Source organism: Macaca thibetana, chromosome 15 (assembly GCF_024542745.1).
Source record: "Macaca thibetana thibetana isolate TM-01 chromosome 15, ASM2454274v1, whole genome shotgun sequence".
Lineage (NCBI taxonomy): Eukaryota > Metazoa > Chordata > Mammalia > Primates > Cercopithecidae > Macaca > Macaca thibetana.
The window spans coordinates 53403927-53420665 of record NC_065592.1 but is presented as its reverse complement, the minus strand read 5'-3'; the positions used below and the strand labels follow the sequence as shown (position 1 = coordinate 53420665).

At 38.0% G+C, this 16739-nt stretch overlaps 1 protein-coding gene across 2 annotated transcripts; it reads right to left on the bottom strand.

The window, feature by feature from the left end:
* Positions 1-218: 218 nt before the first annotated feature.
* On the bottom strand, positions 219-15314 carry EQTN (equatorin). 2 transcript variants are annotated; one of them, XM_050760726.1, is made up of 8 exons: positions 15173-15314; positions 11809-11934; positions 9847-9933; positions 7930-8016; positions 6527-6571; positions 5196-5255; positions 1741-1894; positions 219-508 (listed from the first exon to the last, which is right to left on the bottom strand). In XM_050760726.1, exons 2-8 carry the CDS (start codon positions 11918-11920, stop codon positions 286-288), a joined length of 768 nt encoding a protein of 255 aa, XP_050616683.1. In that variant the 5' UTR covers positions 11921-11934; positions 15173-15314; the 3' UTR covers positions 219-285. The 2 variants fall into 2 exon arrangements, with proteins under 2 accessions (XP_050616683.1, XP_050616681.1); XM_050760724.1 differs by lacking the exon at positions 15173-15314 and adding an exon at positions 12178-12348.
* Positions 15315-16739: the final 1425 nt, after the last annotated feature.

Below are 16739 nucleotides of genomic sequence, written 5' to 3'. Positions count from 1 at the left end.
ATGAACCAGCCTAGAGAAAATATCTTTCAAAGTCACTCTCCAGGAATGCTTTTACTTGATGAGTTTCTCACACCTTAAATTATTTTCTTGTGCATTTTCCATTACATTTTATAACTGAGAGATAATTTTTATTGAGTCTGTCCTCCTTTTAAGACACCAGAATGTCTCAGCAGAGCTTCAAACTCATGACATTAACAGAAGACATAAAGAAAGTTCTCTTGATGACAAAAGAATTAAAGTTATTTATTCATCAGTATGATTTCTTCACCAGGTTCCACCTCTTACTCAGTGCATCTCATCATCTGAGCCTGTGGAAATATCCATCATCATCTTAGATTCTGATGTTCTTGTGCCTGATCTTCTCATATCTGAAGAAGTGGTGCCCAATAATGTGCTGCTCTCTCCACTCTTGGAAAAGGATGTATCTGATACACCTTCTGATGGATGAAAGTAAGACATCGTGGCCAGCTCTGGGTTGACAGAGTATTGACTCTCACAACTTTTATAACTGAGGAAGAAAAGAACATATATCAAGAATTGTTTTTAATTGTGTACATTTGTAACTTAGCTTAGACAAGCATTCAGAAATTAAAATATACGAATTTTGCCCAGTGTATTAGTTACTTAGTAACATTATATAAATGATATATAGTTTCTCCTTTTCTTTTTCTTTTCTTTCTTTCTTTTTTTTTTTTTTTTTGAGACACAGTCTTGCTGTCACCAGGCTGGAGTGCAGTGGCGCAATCTTGGCTCACTGCAACCTCCGCCTCCCAGGTTCACATGATTCTCCTGCCTCAGCCTTCCGAGTAGCGGGGACTACAGGCACGTGCCACCATGCCCAGCTACTTTTTGTATTTTTAGTAGAGACGGGGTTTCACCACGTTGGCCAGGATGGTCTTGATCTCTTCACCTCGTGATCTGCCCGCCTCGGCCTCCCAAAGTGCTGGGATTATAGGCGGGAGCCACCGCGGCCAGCCTAGTTTTTCTTTCATTGTAATTTGATTATATTTAACACTTTGAAGCATGTTTCAAATCTCTAGAATTTATAAACCAATTTACTAAAATAGTAAAAGTTGCCTTAATGAAAGTTTAATAAGAAACATGTACAATGAAATTGAATGAAGGGGAATAAATACCTAGGATCACAGTTTTAATGAGCCAGAGAAATACACCATTCATCAAAAACACCACAATGAAAAGAATGGAATTAATGATCATTATGAACATTAAGCAATTGTTAGGATTTTTGAAGGTAATCTGTTACACTGCCTGAAAAATGTTAAATAATTCCCTTAATCAGGCTTGAGTTGAATTTAATATTTTGATAAGAAAGAGCCAATGGACAGGTCTCACAGTGTAAAGGTGATAGAGACTGGCTGTTTTTTGAAAGTCTCAAGGCTTGCTTGAATAAAAAACATTAGATGCTAAGCAGATGTGCTATTTAGAACAGAATATATTTGTTCCAGGGCTATATAAAAAAGAGCATATCTAGATTCTCTTTATCCTTTCCAATTGACTAAGGTTATTTCTATCTCTGGATGACTATTGGGAAAAAGTTCAAGTAGGATATTCCCTTAAAGACAGCCCAATGCTCCATCTGAATACAGTAAATGGAATCAATTTGAATGCCATGTGGATAAATTCAGAGGTCACATATTCCTAAGAATCTACTAAAGAGAGGAGGGAGAGAATGCGATGTCATGCATTTGTTGTAAAGACTGCAGAGGTCTGTAGACTTACGTCAGATGCCTCAGTTTGTACAGTGTAGCACTACAGAATGCCAGGAGGACCACAAAGAGGAGGAGGGTCATCAACGAGATTCCCAGCATTAGTTTGATCTTCAGATCCTCTAGATCTGGCTGATTTTCTCCCTGTGTAGCATTCACATCAGACTCTGAAAAGAAAGAAAATACAGTGGAAAATAGGGTGATCAGTGTGTTTTCCTGAAGGAGTAAAGATTGCAAAGCAAATACAGAGAAGCAAGCCCTCCACCATCCAGAGTACTAACTGGCCGGCCTCCCATCCCACAGGCAATGCGAAGGAGAAAGCTACTCTCTAACGCCAAACACTCTTAACTTTCCTCTTTAACCTTCACAGCAATCCTGAAGGAGCTGTCCTTAGCTCCGTTTTACAGTATCACGGAAGTTTCTGTATTTGCCCATAGCACATAGTAAGTGGCAAAATCTGGTTTCAAACCCAGATTACCAGATGTCAAAATGTATAGCAGACTTTATCTGATTTAATCTACCATGTCTGAAGAGATTATTTTCCAAAACGATTGACTTACACCGAAGGGACCAATCTTTCAGGAGGTAAAGGTACATGCTCTAGTGTTGGATCATGCACTGATTTTTCTTTTAAGCTAAAAGGGTGGGGTATAGTGAATGCTTCTTCCCTGAGGCTTAAGAGATAGTTTTGCCATTTTATTACTGAAAAGATTAAATCTAGTGTACTTCACATTACAAAAATAAATAGAATCAATTCATTTAACTTTCTAAAATAAGTTAAATATAATATTATGTCTGGATCCAGAGATATCAAGAATCTTTTTTTTAACTAAATCTATTAATGAAATGATAGCTTTACTGCCAAATTTTATATTTTCCTGAATATATATCTCACTTAATAAACATTTAATGATGACAATATGTCGTTATTTCTCCCCTTTCCCCTAGCTAACCCCCAGCATCTGCCAACTCAAAAGTTCCAAGGGTTTTCACTATTTTCTAGGTAACGATATTTAGGTCATAAGCAATGACAAGCTTCCATGTCTATATTCTCTGATTTTTAAAAATTACAATTGTCAATGTGTGACCTTAGACCATGAAAATGTATACAGTTGTCAATGACTCTTTTAATGCTTTGAGGTCTATTATTTCGGGAATAATCAGACAAATTATGTTAAAATGGGCTGTGCTCCTGAATTGCTTTTCTGTCTCCTGAAAGGATTTTTAATAAAGATGTGTGCTCATAGTATATCTTCTTTATCTAGGTGATGGTCAGAACTAGAGAAGGGTTTGGAACTCATAATCTCTGGAAGTTACAGAAAAGCTAGTTACAAGCGTGGGCAGCTTTTCTCTCTAAGCCTCAGTTTTCTTAACTGTAAAATGAAGATAATACCAACTTCATGGAGTTGCTGTGAGGACTAACATAATAATGTGCCCACAACACCTAACATGTAGTATGTGCTCAATAAACAATAAAATCAATCAAGCTCTATTAAATAGAAGAAATGGCAAAGTATTTATAAAATGAGCCAGCATTTGTCATTCCTGTTTATAACTTTTCTAAACAAAGAAGAATCACTCAATTTTCTTTTCTTTTTTTCTTTCTTTTTTTCTTTTTCTGAGATGGAGTCTTGCTCTGTCGCCCAGGCTGGAGTGCAGTGGCGCAATCTTAGCTCACTGCAACCTCTGCCTCCCAGGTTCAAGCTATTTTCTTGCCTCAGCCTCCTGAGTAGCTGGAATTACAGGCAACCGCCACCATGCCTGGCTAATTTTTTTTGTATTTTTAATAGAAACGGGGTTTCACCATGTTGGTCAGGCTTGTCTCGAACGCCTGACTTCAGGTGATCCGCCTGCCTCAGCCTCCCAAAGTGCTGGGATTACAGCGTCTAGTCAAGTCACTCAATTTTCTTGAAGTACCACAAGGCAAATGGCCACAACTATCAATCCAGCGCACAAATGAGGTGACAGGTCTTAGATATGTCATCATCCTATTTTTCAACCAATTATTTGTAGGAGAGAGGTTTTCTGGGGGAAATTAATGTGTTTTTTTCATGAAGTTTTCCATTCAAATCAGGAGTTTATTTTACTTCTATTAATATAATTAAGCCATTAATGAAAACCGTATCCAGCAGCAGGGGCTCACATTCATTGCTGGTGAGAATTCCAAAAATACTTTGGAAGATAGTCTGGTAGTTTCTTACAAAAATAACCACTCTCATCTTCCCACCTTGCCCTTCCAAAGTGCTAGGATTATAGGCAAGCCACTGCACCTGAACATAGTCTTACTATATGATCCATAAATCATATTCATAGGTGTTTACCAAAATGAGTCGAAAACATATGTCCACACAAAACCCCGCACACAAGTGTTTACAGCAGCTTTTTTCATAATTGCCGAAAATTGGAAGCAACCAAGATGTCCTTCAGTAGATGAATGAAGAAGGGTACATTCATACAATGGAATATCAGTGATAAAAATAAATGAGCTCTCAAGCCACAAGAAAACACAGAGGAATCTTAAATGCATATTGCAAAGTGAAAGAAGCTAGTCTGTAAAGGTTACATACTGTATGACTCCAACTATATGACATTCTAGAAAAGGCAAAACTATAGAGATAGTAAAAAGATCAGTGGTTGTCAGGAGTTCGTGGGGAGAGAGGAACAAAGGGATGAATTGATGGGGGCAGAGGAGATTTTAGGGCAGTGAAACTTTTGTATGATACTGGGATGGTAGACACGTGATATTTTGCATTTGTCAAAACCCAAAGAACTGTATAATACAAAGAGTGAATCCTAATGTAAACTATGGACTTCAATTAATAATGAATCACTATTGGTTCATAAATTGTAACAAATGTACCACATCATGCAAGACGTAGGGGAAACTGAGGAGGGTTGAATATGGAAATTCTGTACTTTCTGCCAAATTTTTCTTTAAACCCAAAACTGCTCTAAAAATAAAGTCTGTTTTTAAAAAAGACTGCATTCTACATATTATTCACTCACCTCCTCCATTTGGTTTCAGGGATAAATGTTACAAAACAGGAAGGTGGTAATGGTCATCTGCAAAGTATAACTAAAAAAGAATGCTTAGGAACTATAACTCTCCTAAACAGTAAATGTCCTCTCTGAGATGTTAGTCACCATGATACCGCCTTTCATACACCAAAAACAGTATCATCATAAAGACACTAAGATGTGTAAGAGTATTTATGTGTCTATTAATTGAAGTACTTTGGTTTGTTTGTTGAGACAGGGTCTCACTCTGTCACCCAGGCTGGAGTACAATGGCATGCCACCATGTCCGGCTAATTTTTGCATTTTTTGTAGAGAAAAGGTTTTTGTCATGTTGCCCAGGCTGGTCTCCAACTCCTGGACTCAAGTGATCCACCTGCCTCAGCCTCCCAAAGTGCTGGGATTATAGGCATTAGCCACTGCACCCAGTCAATTGAAATATTTTGTTCTTACCTGGAATTGGGTGAAATAATTGATCTTTATCATCCATGACCACTGTTGTTCCATTTATAGCTGTTAAAACAATAAATTGGTGTTGTGGTAAACAACATTCACTTACTAAAATTATTGATGGTGTATGTATGTGTGTATAATATGTACAGTGTGCTCTCATTATTCATGGCAGTTATGTTCTATAAAGTCCTATAAACACTGTATTAGCAAATACTGAACTGTTCCTCCCAGGGTAAATACAGGGTTAGATTCCTGCAAGTCTGGTCACAGCATTTTCATCAACTGATCAATAAATAACCTTGTTTTATGTGTGTTTCTGTTTAAAGATACTTCACTTAATATATATTGTTGATTCATTAACACTGAACTCATAGAAAACAGCACTATAACACTTGCCTGAACGAAGCTTCTCTAACACATATTAGCTCCATAAGGAACATCACAGCCTTCTTGCACTTAGGAACACTAACCAGCAATTTAACACTACATTTGGGGGCCATTTTAAATAGCAAAATCATAAACAAAAAAGCACAAAAAATGCAAAAAATGTGGCACTAAGTGGGGTGCAAAAATGACACTTATTTACAGAACGAGAGCTGAATAAAGAAGGCAGGATATTGCCTTGTTCTATTTCAGCTGGGAATGTGTGTGTCAGACAATTAAAAATTTTCAAAGCTCTGCCAATGTCCATAAATGACTGTGAAGGTTTTGCAACTACTGATTTTGGGGTGACAAAGAAATATTAATGAGTAGGTGATACAGAATGCAAACACAGAATATGGAAAAATGATCAACTGAATATGGTATATATTTCACATATACAATGCATATATTTCTGTGTGATACATGCATTACCTTTATACATGTGTACATCCATATATGCACATGCATTTATACACACATGCATAGAAATACTATGTACATCATGCTATACATGCATGCTTATATATTTATGATACACACTTTTATGCATGCATATATTTTGATATATACTTTGCATTTATACATGCATCTCTGTGTGCTTTTGCATGCACTGCTCCAAACACAAAGATGAATGATATTGAGCAAGAATCTTACTGAAAAATTTTAATCATAAATAAATTGAATAACTAACATTTGTAAGAGAATAAAACTTTTGTAAAGAGTGGGCAATCAGAAAATGTGTGACACTTTATCACCTTTCTAGGTTTGTTTTGAATTTTGCTATTATGAGGGACAACAAAATGTTGACTTATCAACTCAGTATTAGAGGTATTTAGACTGATCTTAGCTCTAAGTAAGATTTTAGAAAACCAAAACATTCCCCGAGCTACCTAGCTGTATGACTTTACCTTTAGCTAACATTGTCCAAAATGCAGGCAGGTTTGGGGTTGATCCTGTTAAAACAAAACAGAACACAACAACAACAACAACAAAAAAACACAACAGGATAACAAAATAATTTAGTTTGAGTAACAGTCATTTGTTTGTTAGTCATTTAGCAGTTAAACTTTGAGCTCCTACAGTGTGTCAGACCCTGGGGTTGGCACTAACTTATACACAAGTAAACAAGTCTCAGACATTACAGTCAAGGAACCCACCTTAATTTTGGATGCAGACAAGAATCATTGCTGTTTATGTAGCAGGATAATCAAGGCTTTAGTAGAAATGCACAGGTGGTATGCACAGGGCTTAATTCAACTTGTTAAGGCCAGAAACCCTTCAAAAGGGAGATGATGTTCCCATATAAGCTTAGAGAACTAGCAATTGTTCACCAGGCAAACAAGGTGAGAGCGAGCTCATTCCAGCCGTGAGCAAACGCACACTCATAAGCAGGCTCAGTAAGCTCTGAGAGCTTCAGGTAAGTCTGGAGTGAAGGGTGTGGATGGGGAATGTAACCAGAGTTGAGAGTGGAACATTTTCACAGTGGCCAGATTGTTTTGGAATTGAATGCTTGGTTAAGGAGTTAAAACTTGACCCCAAACTTAGTAGTAAGTTCCTAGGGACGTTTAAGAAGGGGAATGCCAGGATGATCAGGTTTTCATTTTTAAACATATCAAAAAAGATTTTTTTCAGTAGTGTTAAAAATGCAAACTCAGAATAATTACATTAGAAACATACTTGGATTGCATGAACTGGAGAAAATAGGGTTTCATGTAACGACACAAAAGTATCCATTCTCTTCAATTAGACCACTCATTCAAGACCTTAGAGGAGAGCCATCCTGGGTTGTTATGGCTCCACAAATATTTTATAAGGAACAGTATTCTTGAGAGGGAAGTAAAATGGTCATTTTGATTTTGCAGCCTCCCACTCCCAACCCCCAACCTCAAATAATCTTAGGAAACACTAACAATTGATCCTAACCAGAGATAAGTTTATTCCTCAAGCAGGCAGAATATTTTTCATTATTAGCAAAATGAATTATATTTCAAATACATTCGATATATACTTATATTTATAAATATATGCTAATTTGTGAATACGTATTTAATATAGACACAAATGTGATACAATTTTATTAAAATAAAATTCTATTTCTACAAACGCTCATTTCCCATCCCTTGTCAGGTATACCTGAAGACTGACTCTTAGACATTCACCATTTAAAAGATTTTAGTGACTTTAAAAGGTAGCAGTGTAAATTCTTTAAGCATGCTATGACTTTATGTAATGCTCAGAGTAGTGAAACTTAAATTTTTAAGTCACATAATGATATGCTCCAGGTATGAATACAGTGTAGTAATTTAAATACTTGGAATATTTTTATGAGAGGGTTCGTTAGTAGTTGTTTCTTCTTCACTGGCGGATTTTTCATATGTAGTTGCATTGACAATTTTATCTAGGAAAAGGGAAAAAGAATGATTGGCATGTAAAAATACTGACTAAACATCTGAGATTAGATATTTTTTAAGCTAAAAATGGAACAAAGAAAAGGAGAGAGAAGAACAAAGAAAAAGGAAGAGAAAGACATTAACATTTTCCTGAAATAAATTAAAGGAGAAAGAAGAAGGTATTGAAGAATAAAGTTTTTGTGATCATGGGGTGCCTGAGGTGGGATTAACACGACTATAATTTGTGAAAGAGAGGAAAAGGAACATGTGGCCACAGGCTTTCTTTAGAGGTAAAGAAGATCTCTTGGAGAAGATAATTGGCTCCAGATGGTTCCCTGCACAGGCCGCGAAATGATCTTCTTTGTCCAGAGCAGCATGGCTGCTGTTCAGTGTAACGACGCAAAAAAGGGAGGCTGAATATTAAGTATGCTTGTAAATTGGAAACAGACATTTGGATATAAAGATTTCGGACTACAAATCAAGGGTTTTCAGGTCTAATTTAGTATATATCTCAGTCTGTAATAGGTCCCTCTGGAGGTATGTCACTAAGGGAGTGTTTGGTAACAACTGTGACTAGAGGACCCTTTCTTCAAGTCGATGGCCATTTCAGTTAACTGTTTAATACAGGAGTCAATAAAGTTCCATACGGAGTGCAGGGCACCCATTATAGGAGGACTTCTACAGAGGGGCAGAAAAAATTCACACTGAGCCAGCCCACAAACCCATCACAGGTGTCTTGCTGACAAGGAAGGTTGGGAGAGGGAATCAGTTACTGGAGTTGATAGTGATTCAAGCAGCACTCGAAAAACTAGTAAGTCATCCTTAAATTCTGCTTTGCAACCCTTATCCTCTGGAGAAAAGCATCTAGATTGCCTCAGTTTACCCCCTTGCCTTCAGAGTTTTAGGGACTATACTTAAGCAAGCAACCCTTAGTCAAAGGTATCCTCAGATCTCCATCTTCCTGAAAGCTTGCTCCCCTAGAACATCCCCACCATGCCAGCAGGTCTCCTTCTGTCACAGCCCCATTTAAAATGGCAGGAATGTCTTATTCCCATCCCACTTTCCCTGACAATCCTCTGGGAGCCTGAATTGTGGAAATAAAAGTGAGAGTTTTGCAGTCTCTTCCTTGGGTCCTGCGGTCTGTACTCAGTAACTCATATCCTAAGGGAATTTGAGGTACCTGGTCCACTTAAGAGCTGCCTCTCCATGTCTTGTCCCAGACAACTCAAGATATTGTTTGTTGTGCATAAGCAAGATTCCCATGAGTGATTTACTGAGTTAATATACACCCTTGAAATGTCACTGTCTCATTTAAATCCCAAGGTTTGAAATTGCTCAAAATATTTCATTATTATCAAGTAGCTTTGTTAATAATTAGGCATTCCTGAGTTTCACATTTCTCAATATTGACACTGCCGTAGCTAGAAACATTCTCTCTTCCCCATTTAAAGCTGAAGATAAAACCCAGAAAGGCGTAAAAATGTGGGTTTAAGAAAGATGTAAATTTTCCTAGAATCAAAAATTTAGTTATTATTTAATTTTTCTTTCCACATAAACCAAATGTATGAGGTTTAGAAATGCAAGAACCTCCCCGGATTCTGAAATGATCAGTGTAATGGAGGTGGAGCCTCAAGCGTATTTGTGTGGGAGGAAGTGTGAGAAAAGCAGAGAGGATGGCCAAGAGCTAAGCTGGATCCTAGTCATAGAATCAACTTTAGAGGGAAAATGTCAGTCTTATTTAGGAATGAAGACTTTTTTTTCTCCCCAGCAGTCTCTATTGCTGTTTTGAAATCTCTTTAATGGCTTTTACATGTGCAATGGTGCCTTTCACTACTTACAGTTTTTTAGAGAAAAATTCAGGTCAGTTGTGGCTCTCACAGTTATTTCAGACTCAGTGCCATTTGGATTTTGTGTTGTTAACACATCTAAAAACAAAAGCAAAAGTCTTTAGCAACTAGCTAAGTCACTTTTTTCCCTTACCTTTTTCTTCCTCTGAGTTTTTTTTCTTAAAACATATGCACTAATAAAAAAATAAAAAAATTACAGTCATTTTTTTTCATCTATAAAATAAGAAAGAGGGGCAAGGGTCAAATCTAAAACTAATTGAAAAAAGTCAAACTAGTATCTTTATGTCAAATGACCCCTTCCAAGAAGCAATTATTGGCGAAATTCGTCGAAAAAAAAAATGTAAGCCCATAACAGGTGCTGAAGTAGATTTGTAGATGTGCAATGTTATCAATGTTAGTATTGACATTATCAAAAAACCAAGTAAGAAGCATTTACCTGCCCTTGAACCTTCTGTTAGACTATGGAATGAACACTTCAGCTTAAAAGCGTATTGTTTGATAACAATTAAGCTCCCTCACATATACTCAAATCTACACATACACATAAAGAATGCTGCTCTTAAGACTCATCAGTGGAGTTGGATGCAATTCAAAACTGATGTACATATTCCCCCAACCAAAGGATCAAAGTGAATTGGATCAAGACAACAGACTGAACATGCACATGTGTCTCCTTTCTCCAAAATTTCATAAGGTGACACAAAATTCTATACACACACGAATGTATGTGCGTGTATTTAATATGTACATATGTATTCATTTCTCTCTTTGTGAGAACAGAGAAATTCACCCAAGTGTGTATATGAGAAGAATGTACATGGGAAAAACTGCACGTAGACTAAATGTTCTCTAACAAGATAACAGATAAATTATGGACAACACACATAAAAATGGTGCCACTAATATTTCATCATTTTTGAGCAATTCCTGAGACAGAGCTATGGAAAAAATAAAAGGAAGTCACAACCCAACACTCATGCCATGAGTTACGAAAGTATAAAAGTTGAAACACTGGTATTTTTCTAGGAACAGACAGTTTAAAAAAACAAGTATAACAATTGGCCTAATTTCCTGTTAGAGTTTTGATTATATTAAATGTTTCACATTAGTAGGGAATTGGTGTTAGACACTTGGCTATCATCCTTGAAAAATATAATGCTTTATCCCTACTTTATGCCATACACAAAAATAATTGGATTTAAAGCTCAAGTTAAAAACATAAAACTACTTTTAAAAATCAAGAAAACAATATTTTGGACTGGATAAGACCTGTTAAGGCAAGACGCAAAATGCAGAGATTATAAAGAAATGAATAAACAGAATTGATATTATAAAACTTGAAATCTTCTCAGTAATTAAAGATACTTAAACAGGCTTGGCCAGGTGTAGTGGCTCGCACCTATAATCCTAGCACTTTGGGAGGGTGAGGCAGGTGGATCGCTTGAACCCAGGAGTTTGAGATCAGCCTGGGCAATATAATGAAACACCGTTTCTACATAAAAATACAAAAATTAGTCTGGTGTGATGGCATGTGCCTGTAGTCCCAGCTACTCGGGAGGACTGCTTGAACTCTGGGAGGTCAAGGCTGCAGAGAGCCATGGTCGTGCCACTGCACTCCAGCCTGGGTGACAGAGCAAGACCCTGTTTCAAAAAATGAGTAAGATGCAATAAAATAAAATAAGGCTTACAGATAAGCAACATCCTGGCAGAAAATATTTATTATTTTTACCATAAAAAGGATTAATATATTCTACATAAAAAGAGCCCTTGAAAAGAAATGAAAATTCAACGTAATGGAAAAATGGGCAAGGGTATGAACAGGCAAGTCACAGAAGTAGAAAAAAAATACCTAACAAATGCAGGGGGAAGTGATGGAATTTTAAAAAGGCGACTTAAGTCAAACCAGAATAATCAACTTTTGCATATACATTTCTATTCACTTTAAAGACTTACATTGCTTTATATCTTTATAATAATTGCCATTTTTCTCATTAGCAGGAGCATAATTGTGAGGATGATCTTCATGCTTTTCTTCCTGTTTATTAACATCTTCATTTAAAGGCATCACATTAGGCAATGCTAAAAAAAAAAGTATTACACACCATAGATCACAAATATGTTGATTTCTTTTACTGCTTTCTTTTTCTAACTGCATTTTTTTCACAAAGGATTAGAGGCAGAGATTTAAAATCTAAAGCATACCATATCTCCAACAATAAAGTTTATATCATCCTGTAGAAAATTGTCACGTACCAATTTTTCATAATTATGAGTCATCCTTCTTACCTACTATTTTTATAAAAGTTTTAAATACTCTCTCACCTTCAATAGTAGGCTTCAAAGTGCCACCTTTCAAGGAAAAAACTCCAGGTATAAAAATAAACAATATAAAATTCATTGGGAAATTGAAGTGATTTATCCAGTAACCTAGTGCGTCTTTCCAGAGCCTCCTTTCTGTGGCCCAGCAGGTCCTGTGTCTAACTAGGACATTATGACGTCACTGTCAGAGGGGCATCAGAATGCCGGTGGGGGTGGGGTTCCCAACAGCTTTGTGACTCAGTCTGAAGACTGCTTTATCTCAGGTACTATAATGGTTTTTAGTTTTTTTAAAATAAACCATTACAAGATTTTCTTTGAAAGTTAATAAATGTGTTTTCATAAAAGAATGTTAATTACTCAGTTCTGGATTTTAAAGAACCATTTGTAGAGCACTTGATTCTGTGGCTAATCAGGGTGCCACTTGTAACGCGCGCACGGACCTAGGGGACTGAACACAGTGGGGCAAATGCAGGAATAAAAGACAAAGACAAAAGAGTATATTTGGAAGCACCCTGCCTCTAGTGGACAAGGGCCCTGAGCTTCACACAGCCCTCCGTATTTATTAGGCAAAAGAGATAGTGAGAAGGAGGGTGGAAGAAGGGGTCAGCTGCTCGGTCCAAAGTAGGCTTGTAAGACTGCATTCTCTAGATGTCGCAGTAGATAACCTCGGGCCAGAGAGTAATTGCCTCCAGCAAACCTTCTGTGGGCAGGAGCAGTCGTGAGTTTGCCCATATCCTGCATTCATAAAAAACAGTTTGCTGTTTGATCATATAGTCTGCAGTGGAATTCTGAGTTGGTCATGTCCCACGGGCCTTTGGCTCCCTGCAACCATTAATATTGTTAATAATAAAATGAGAACAGATCTGTTTCTCAAAGCATTGCAATATGATGTGTTTTATTGGATAAATGCAACAAAAATATCTTTTAAAAACTAGTCAGAGGCTGGACGCAGTGGCTCACACCTGTAATCCCAGCACTTTGGGAGCCTTAGGTGGGCAGATCATTTGAGGTCAGGAGTTCAAGACCACCCTGGGCAACATGGTGAAACCTCATCTCTACTAAAAATACAAAAGTTAGCCAGGCATGGTGGCCCACACACTTGAACATGGGAGGCAGAGGTTGCAGCGAGCTGAGATTGCACCACTGCACTCCAGCCTGGGTGAAGAAGTGAGTCTCTGTCTCCAACAAAACAAAACAAAACAAAACAGAAAGCAAAACAAACAAAAACAACAACTAGTTGGAAAAACCAAGTTCTGATGCCAAATGCCCGACAAGTCTACAAATTCCGGTTAATGGATTATCTTAACTATAATTCTTTAGAAAAGTTCTCTAAAACTATCATTTTTAGATTTTGAAGACCTATATTATATAAATAATAAGTTTCACAGCCAGTACTATTTAAGACTCATTTATTGGGTTGAACTTGTTTACTTTATATATTTATATATATAATTTTTCCTCATGTCTAAAAGAATTAGATGTGGTGAGGTTTTCATATACCCATATTTTTTTCAAGAGGCAGAGTAGGTCATATAAGTAGTATAGGGAATGAAGTTGAAGACATACACATACTAAGAAACGAGACAATTTTTTTTTTTTGAGACAAAGTCTCACTCTGTCACCCAGGCTGGGGTGCAGTGGTATAATGTCAACTCACTGCAACCTCCGCTTCCAGGGTTGAAGCAATTCTTGTGCCTCAGCTTCCCGAGTAGCTAGGATTACAGGCGTCCACCAACATGCCCAGCTAATTTTTGTATTTTTAATAGAGATGGGGTTTTACCATGTTGGCCACGGTAGTCTCAAACTCTTGACCTCAGGTGATCTGCCTGCCTCAGCCTCCCAAAGTGCTGGGATCACAGGCGTGAGCCACTGCATCCATAAATAACACAATTTTATAAAATGGCCTAAAACATATTTTCAAAGAATGCTAAGAATGTTAATTGATTGAGTCATCCCAGTCTTCAAGATAATTCATTAAATAGAGATAAATTCCACAAGGTATAAATTAGTTGTCACAGTCCATTAATATAAACCGAAAAACTGTGCCTCAAAAATTAATTTGAGTATTATTTTCCTTAAATCTGAGTAGTAAGTTTACGTAGTACATAAAATACAGTAAGTGATTAGCTACATCATTCAGAAGAATTGCCCTGCTGAGCCCTGCCTGAATTCATGACCCACAAAAGCATAAGATATGTTAAAGTGGGTGTTGCTTTAAGTCACCAAGTTTCAGCATACTTTGCTATGCAGCAATAAATAGCTAGAACACTTTGGAAACTTACATTCAAACAAATCACCTTCTGGCACATCCTTCCATCCTGGCAGCTCTCTACTCTGGATACACCTGACATCCTTGTTCTTCAATCCCTTAGAAATCTCACATTCCCTGACTTCTTCACTCACTCTCCATCCAGCAGCCCCCATCTCTCTTTACTTTTTTTAATATCCAACTCAGATTCGATGAGTATTATTCTAATTAAGAACTCATTATGGCCGGGCGCAGTGGCTCACACCTGTAATCCCAGCACTTTGGGAGGCCAAGGCGGGCAGATCACGAGGTCAGGAGATCGAGACCATCCTGGCTAACACAGTGAAACTTCGTCTCTACTAAAAATACAAAAAAAAAAAAAAAAAAAAAAAATTAGCTGGGCATAGTGGTGGGCACCTGTAGTCCCAGCTACTTGGGAGGCTGAGGCAGGAGAATGGCATGAGCCCGGAAGGTGGAGCTTTCAGTAAGCCGAGATGGCGCCACTGCACTCCAACGTGGGCAACAGAGCGAGACCCCGTCTCAAAAAAAAAAAAAAAAGCAAAAAAACAACAAAAAAAACCTCATTATGTAGTTCTAGGGACGGAGCAGCTAATTGTTACTCTAGAGATATTTAGACAGAAACACAGACTGTGGCTTGCACACAAACAATCTCTATTGCTGCCTGTCTTCCTCCTGAGACCACCCAATTGGAGAGAAAAGGAAGGATCCTGAGCCAAAGAAGAGACTTACTGGTTCCGGTTTATCTGTATTCTAAGCAGGTGTGGAGAAGTCTCATTGCCTGAAGAAAAGAGAGTCATTTCTCCTCTACTGGGGGAGCTGCAGGAGTTACCAAGTCACCTCGGGGGCAGCGGCAATGGCACAGGCTGGGCGTGTGTCTCTCCCTGCCCTCCCTCTTACGGGGCTGGCTGACTCATTGCCGGGTCAGGCGACAGGGGATGGGATGCAGGATCACACCGAGAATGACCAGGCATTTAAGGGTTGGACTACACAAGCAAATCAAGTGCTTCCAGGCACTCAGAATGCCCCAGGGAGAAAACAACAGCAACAACAACAAACAACAAAAATAGTTCCCTGTTCCTTAAACAGCAAATACCTATTTCAAACAACCGTATTACAACCAAATAGCGTCAGCCAGTGTTCTCTCTAAGACACAGAAGCTTTAGGGGAACCTAAAGGACTTTTATTTTAGTTTTACTTTTTCTACTTTTTAGATGTTCAAATGTTTTCTTCTATGGGATAAGGGTGGTAATAGACATTTGCATCTATAAATCACTCTTTGTTAATTTTAAACTTTCTAGCCCACAGAATTAAAAAATCTAGAAGCCCATGAAAGGAAGGACTGTTGGTCATTTTCTTTTTTCTTTTCTTTTTTTGAAACAGAGACTCACTCTGTCACCCAAGCTAAAGTGCAGTGGCATGATCTTGGCTCATTGCAACCTCTGCCTCCCCGGTTCAAGCAATTTTCCTGCCTTAGCCTCCCCAGTAGCTGGGATTACAGATGCCCACCACCATGCACAGCTAATTTTTTTATTTTTACAATGGTGTTTCACCACGTTAGCCAGCTGAACTCGAATTCCTAACCTGAGGTGATCCGCCTGCCTCAGCCTCCCGAAGTGCTGGGGTAACAGGAGTGAATCACCATGCCTGGCCCTGTTGGTCATTTTCCATAACCTATGGAAAGCCTGACTTGGGTCTCTGGAGGGAGGAGTTTAGGTTATTCAGGTGGGGATGGGCTGCCATTGAAGGATTCCGAGGAAGCACGGGGAAGGAAAAGTGTCATCACCAGGTCTTGGATTTAGAAAGAGCAGTCTGGTTTCAGTTTGTGAAAACTAGAAGGTGAGAGAAGGAGCCTGGAGATTTGTAGAGTAATGGGCAGGAGGTAAAGGAGAGGCCATGAAAATAAATGCAGAGATCATGAAAATGCAGAAATGGAGACTGTTTGGCTTTGGTGCTAATTTTCTAAAAATAATTTGGACAAATCTTTCTTCTCAAATGCTGGGGCTAATCAGCTATTTTGTCTTTCCAGAATCTCATTAAAAGAGGGAGTCTGCCTTTCAGGACAATCTTTCTATGAAAGGTAGAGACAAAAAAAAAAAAAAGGGGGTGCAATTTATTTTATACTTTTTCTAAATAAAAGGCTTTTTCTTCTTCTGTCAGCCAGACTCGTCTGTTTTGGCGAGCTTTCCATTGGCAATTGTTGCTTTCTCCAGTCTGTATTCACTGATTGGCTGCATTTGAACTTTTGTAATTATCAGGTGTCTTCTTTGTGTCAATAGATCCCTGCATCTGGTCCTAA

Coding starts and splice junctions, on each gene's coding strand:
- EQTN (XM_050760724.1), bottom strand. CDS start 12,253: ATGAATTTTATATTGTTTATTTTTATACCTGGAGTTTTTTCCTTGAAA. Junction 8,017..9,846: donor GAATTTTTCTCTAAAAAACT/GTAAGTAGTGAA, acceptor CCCTTTTCCTAG/ATAAAATTGTCAATGCAACT. Junction 509..1,740: donor TACAAACTGAGGCATCTGAC/GTAAGTCTACAG, acceptor TTTCTTCCTCAG/TTATAAAAGTTGTGAGAGTC.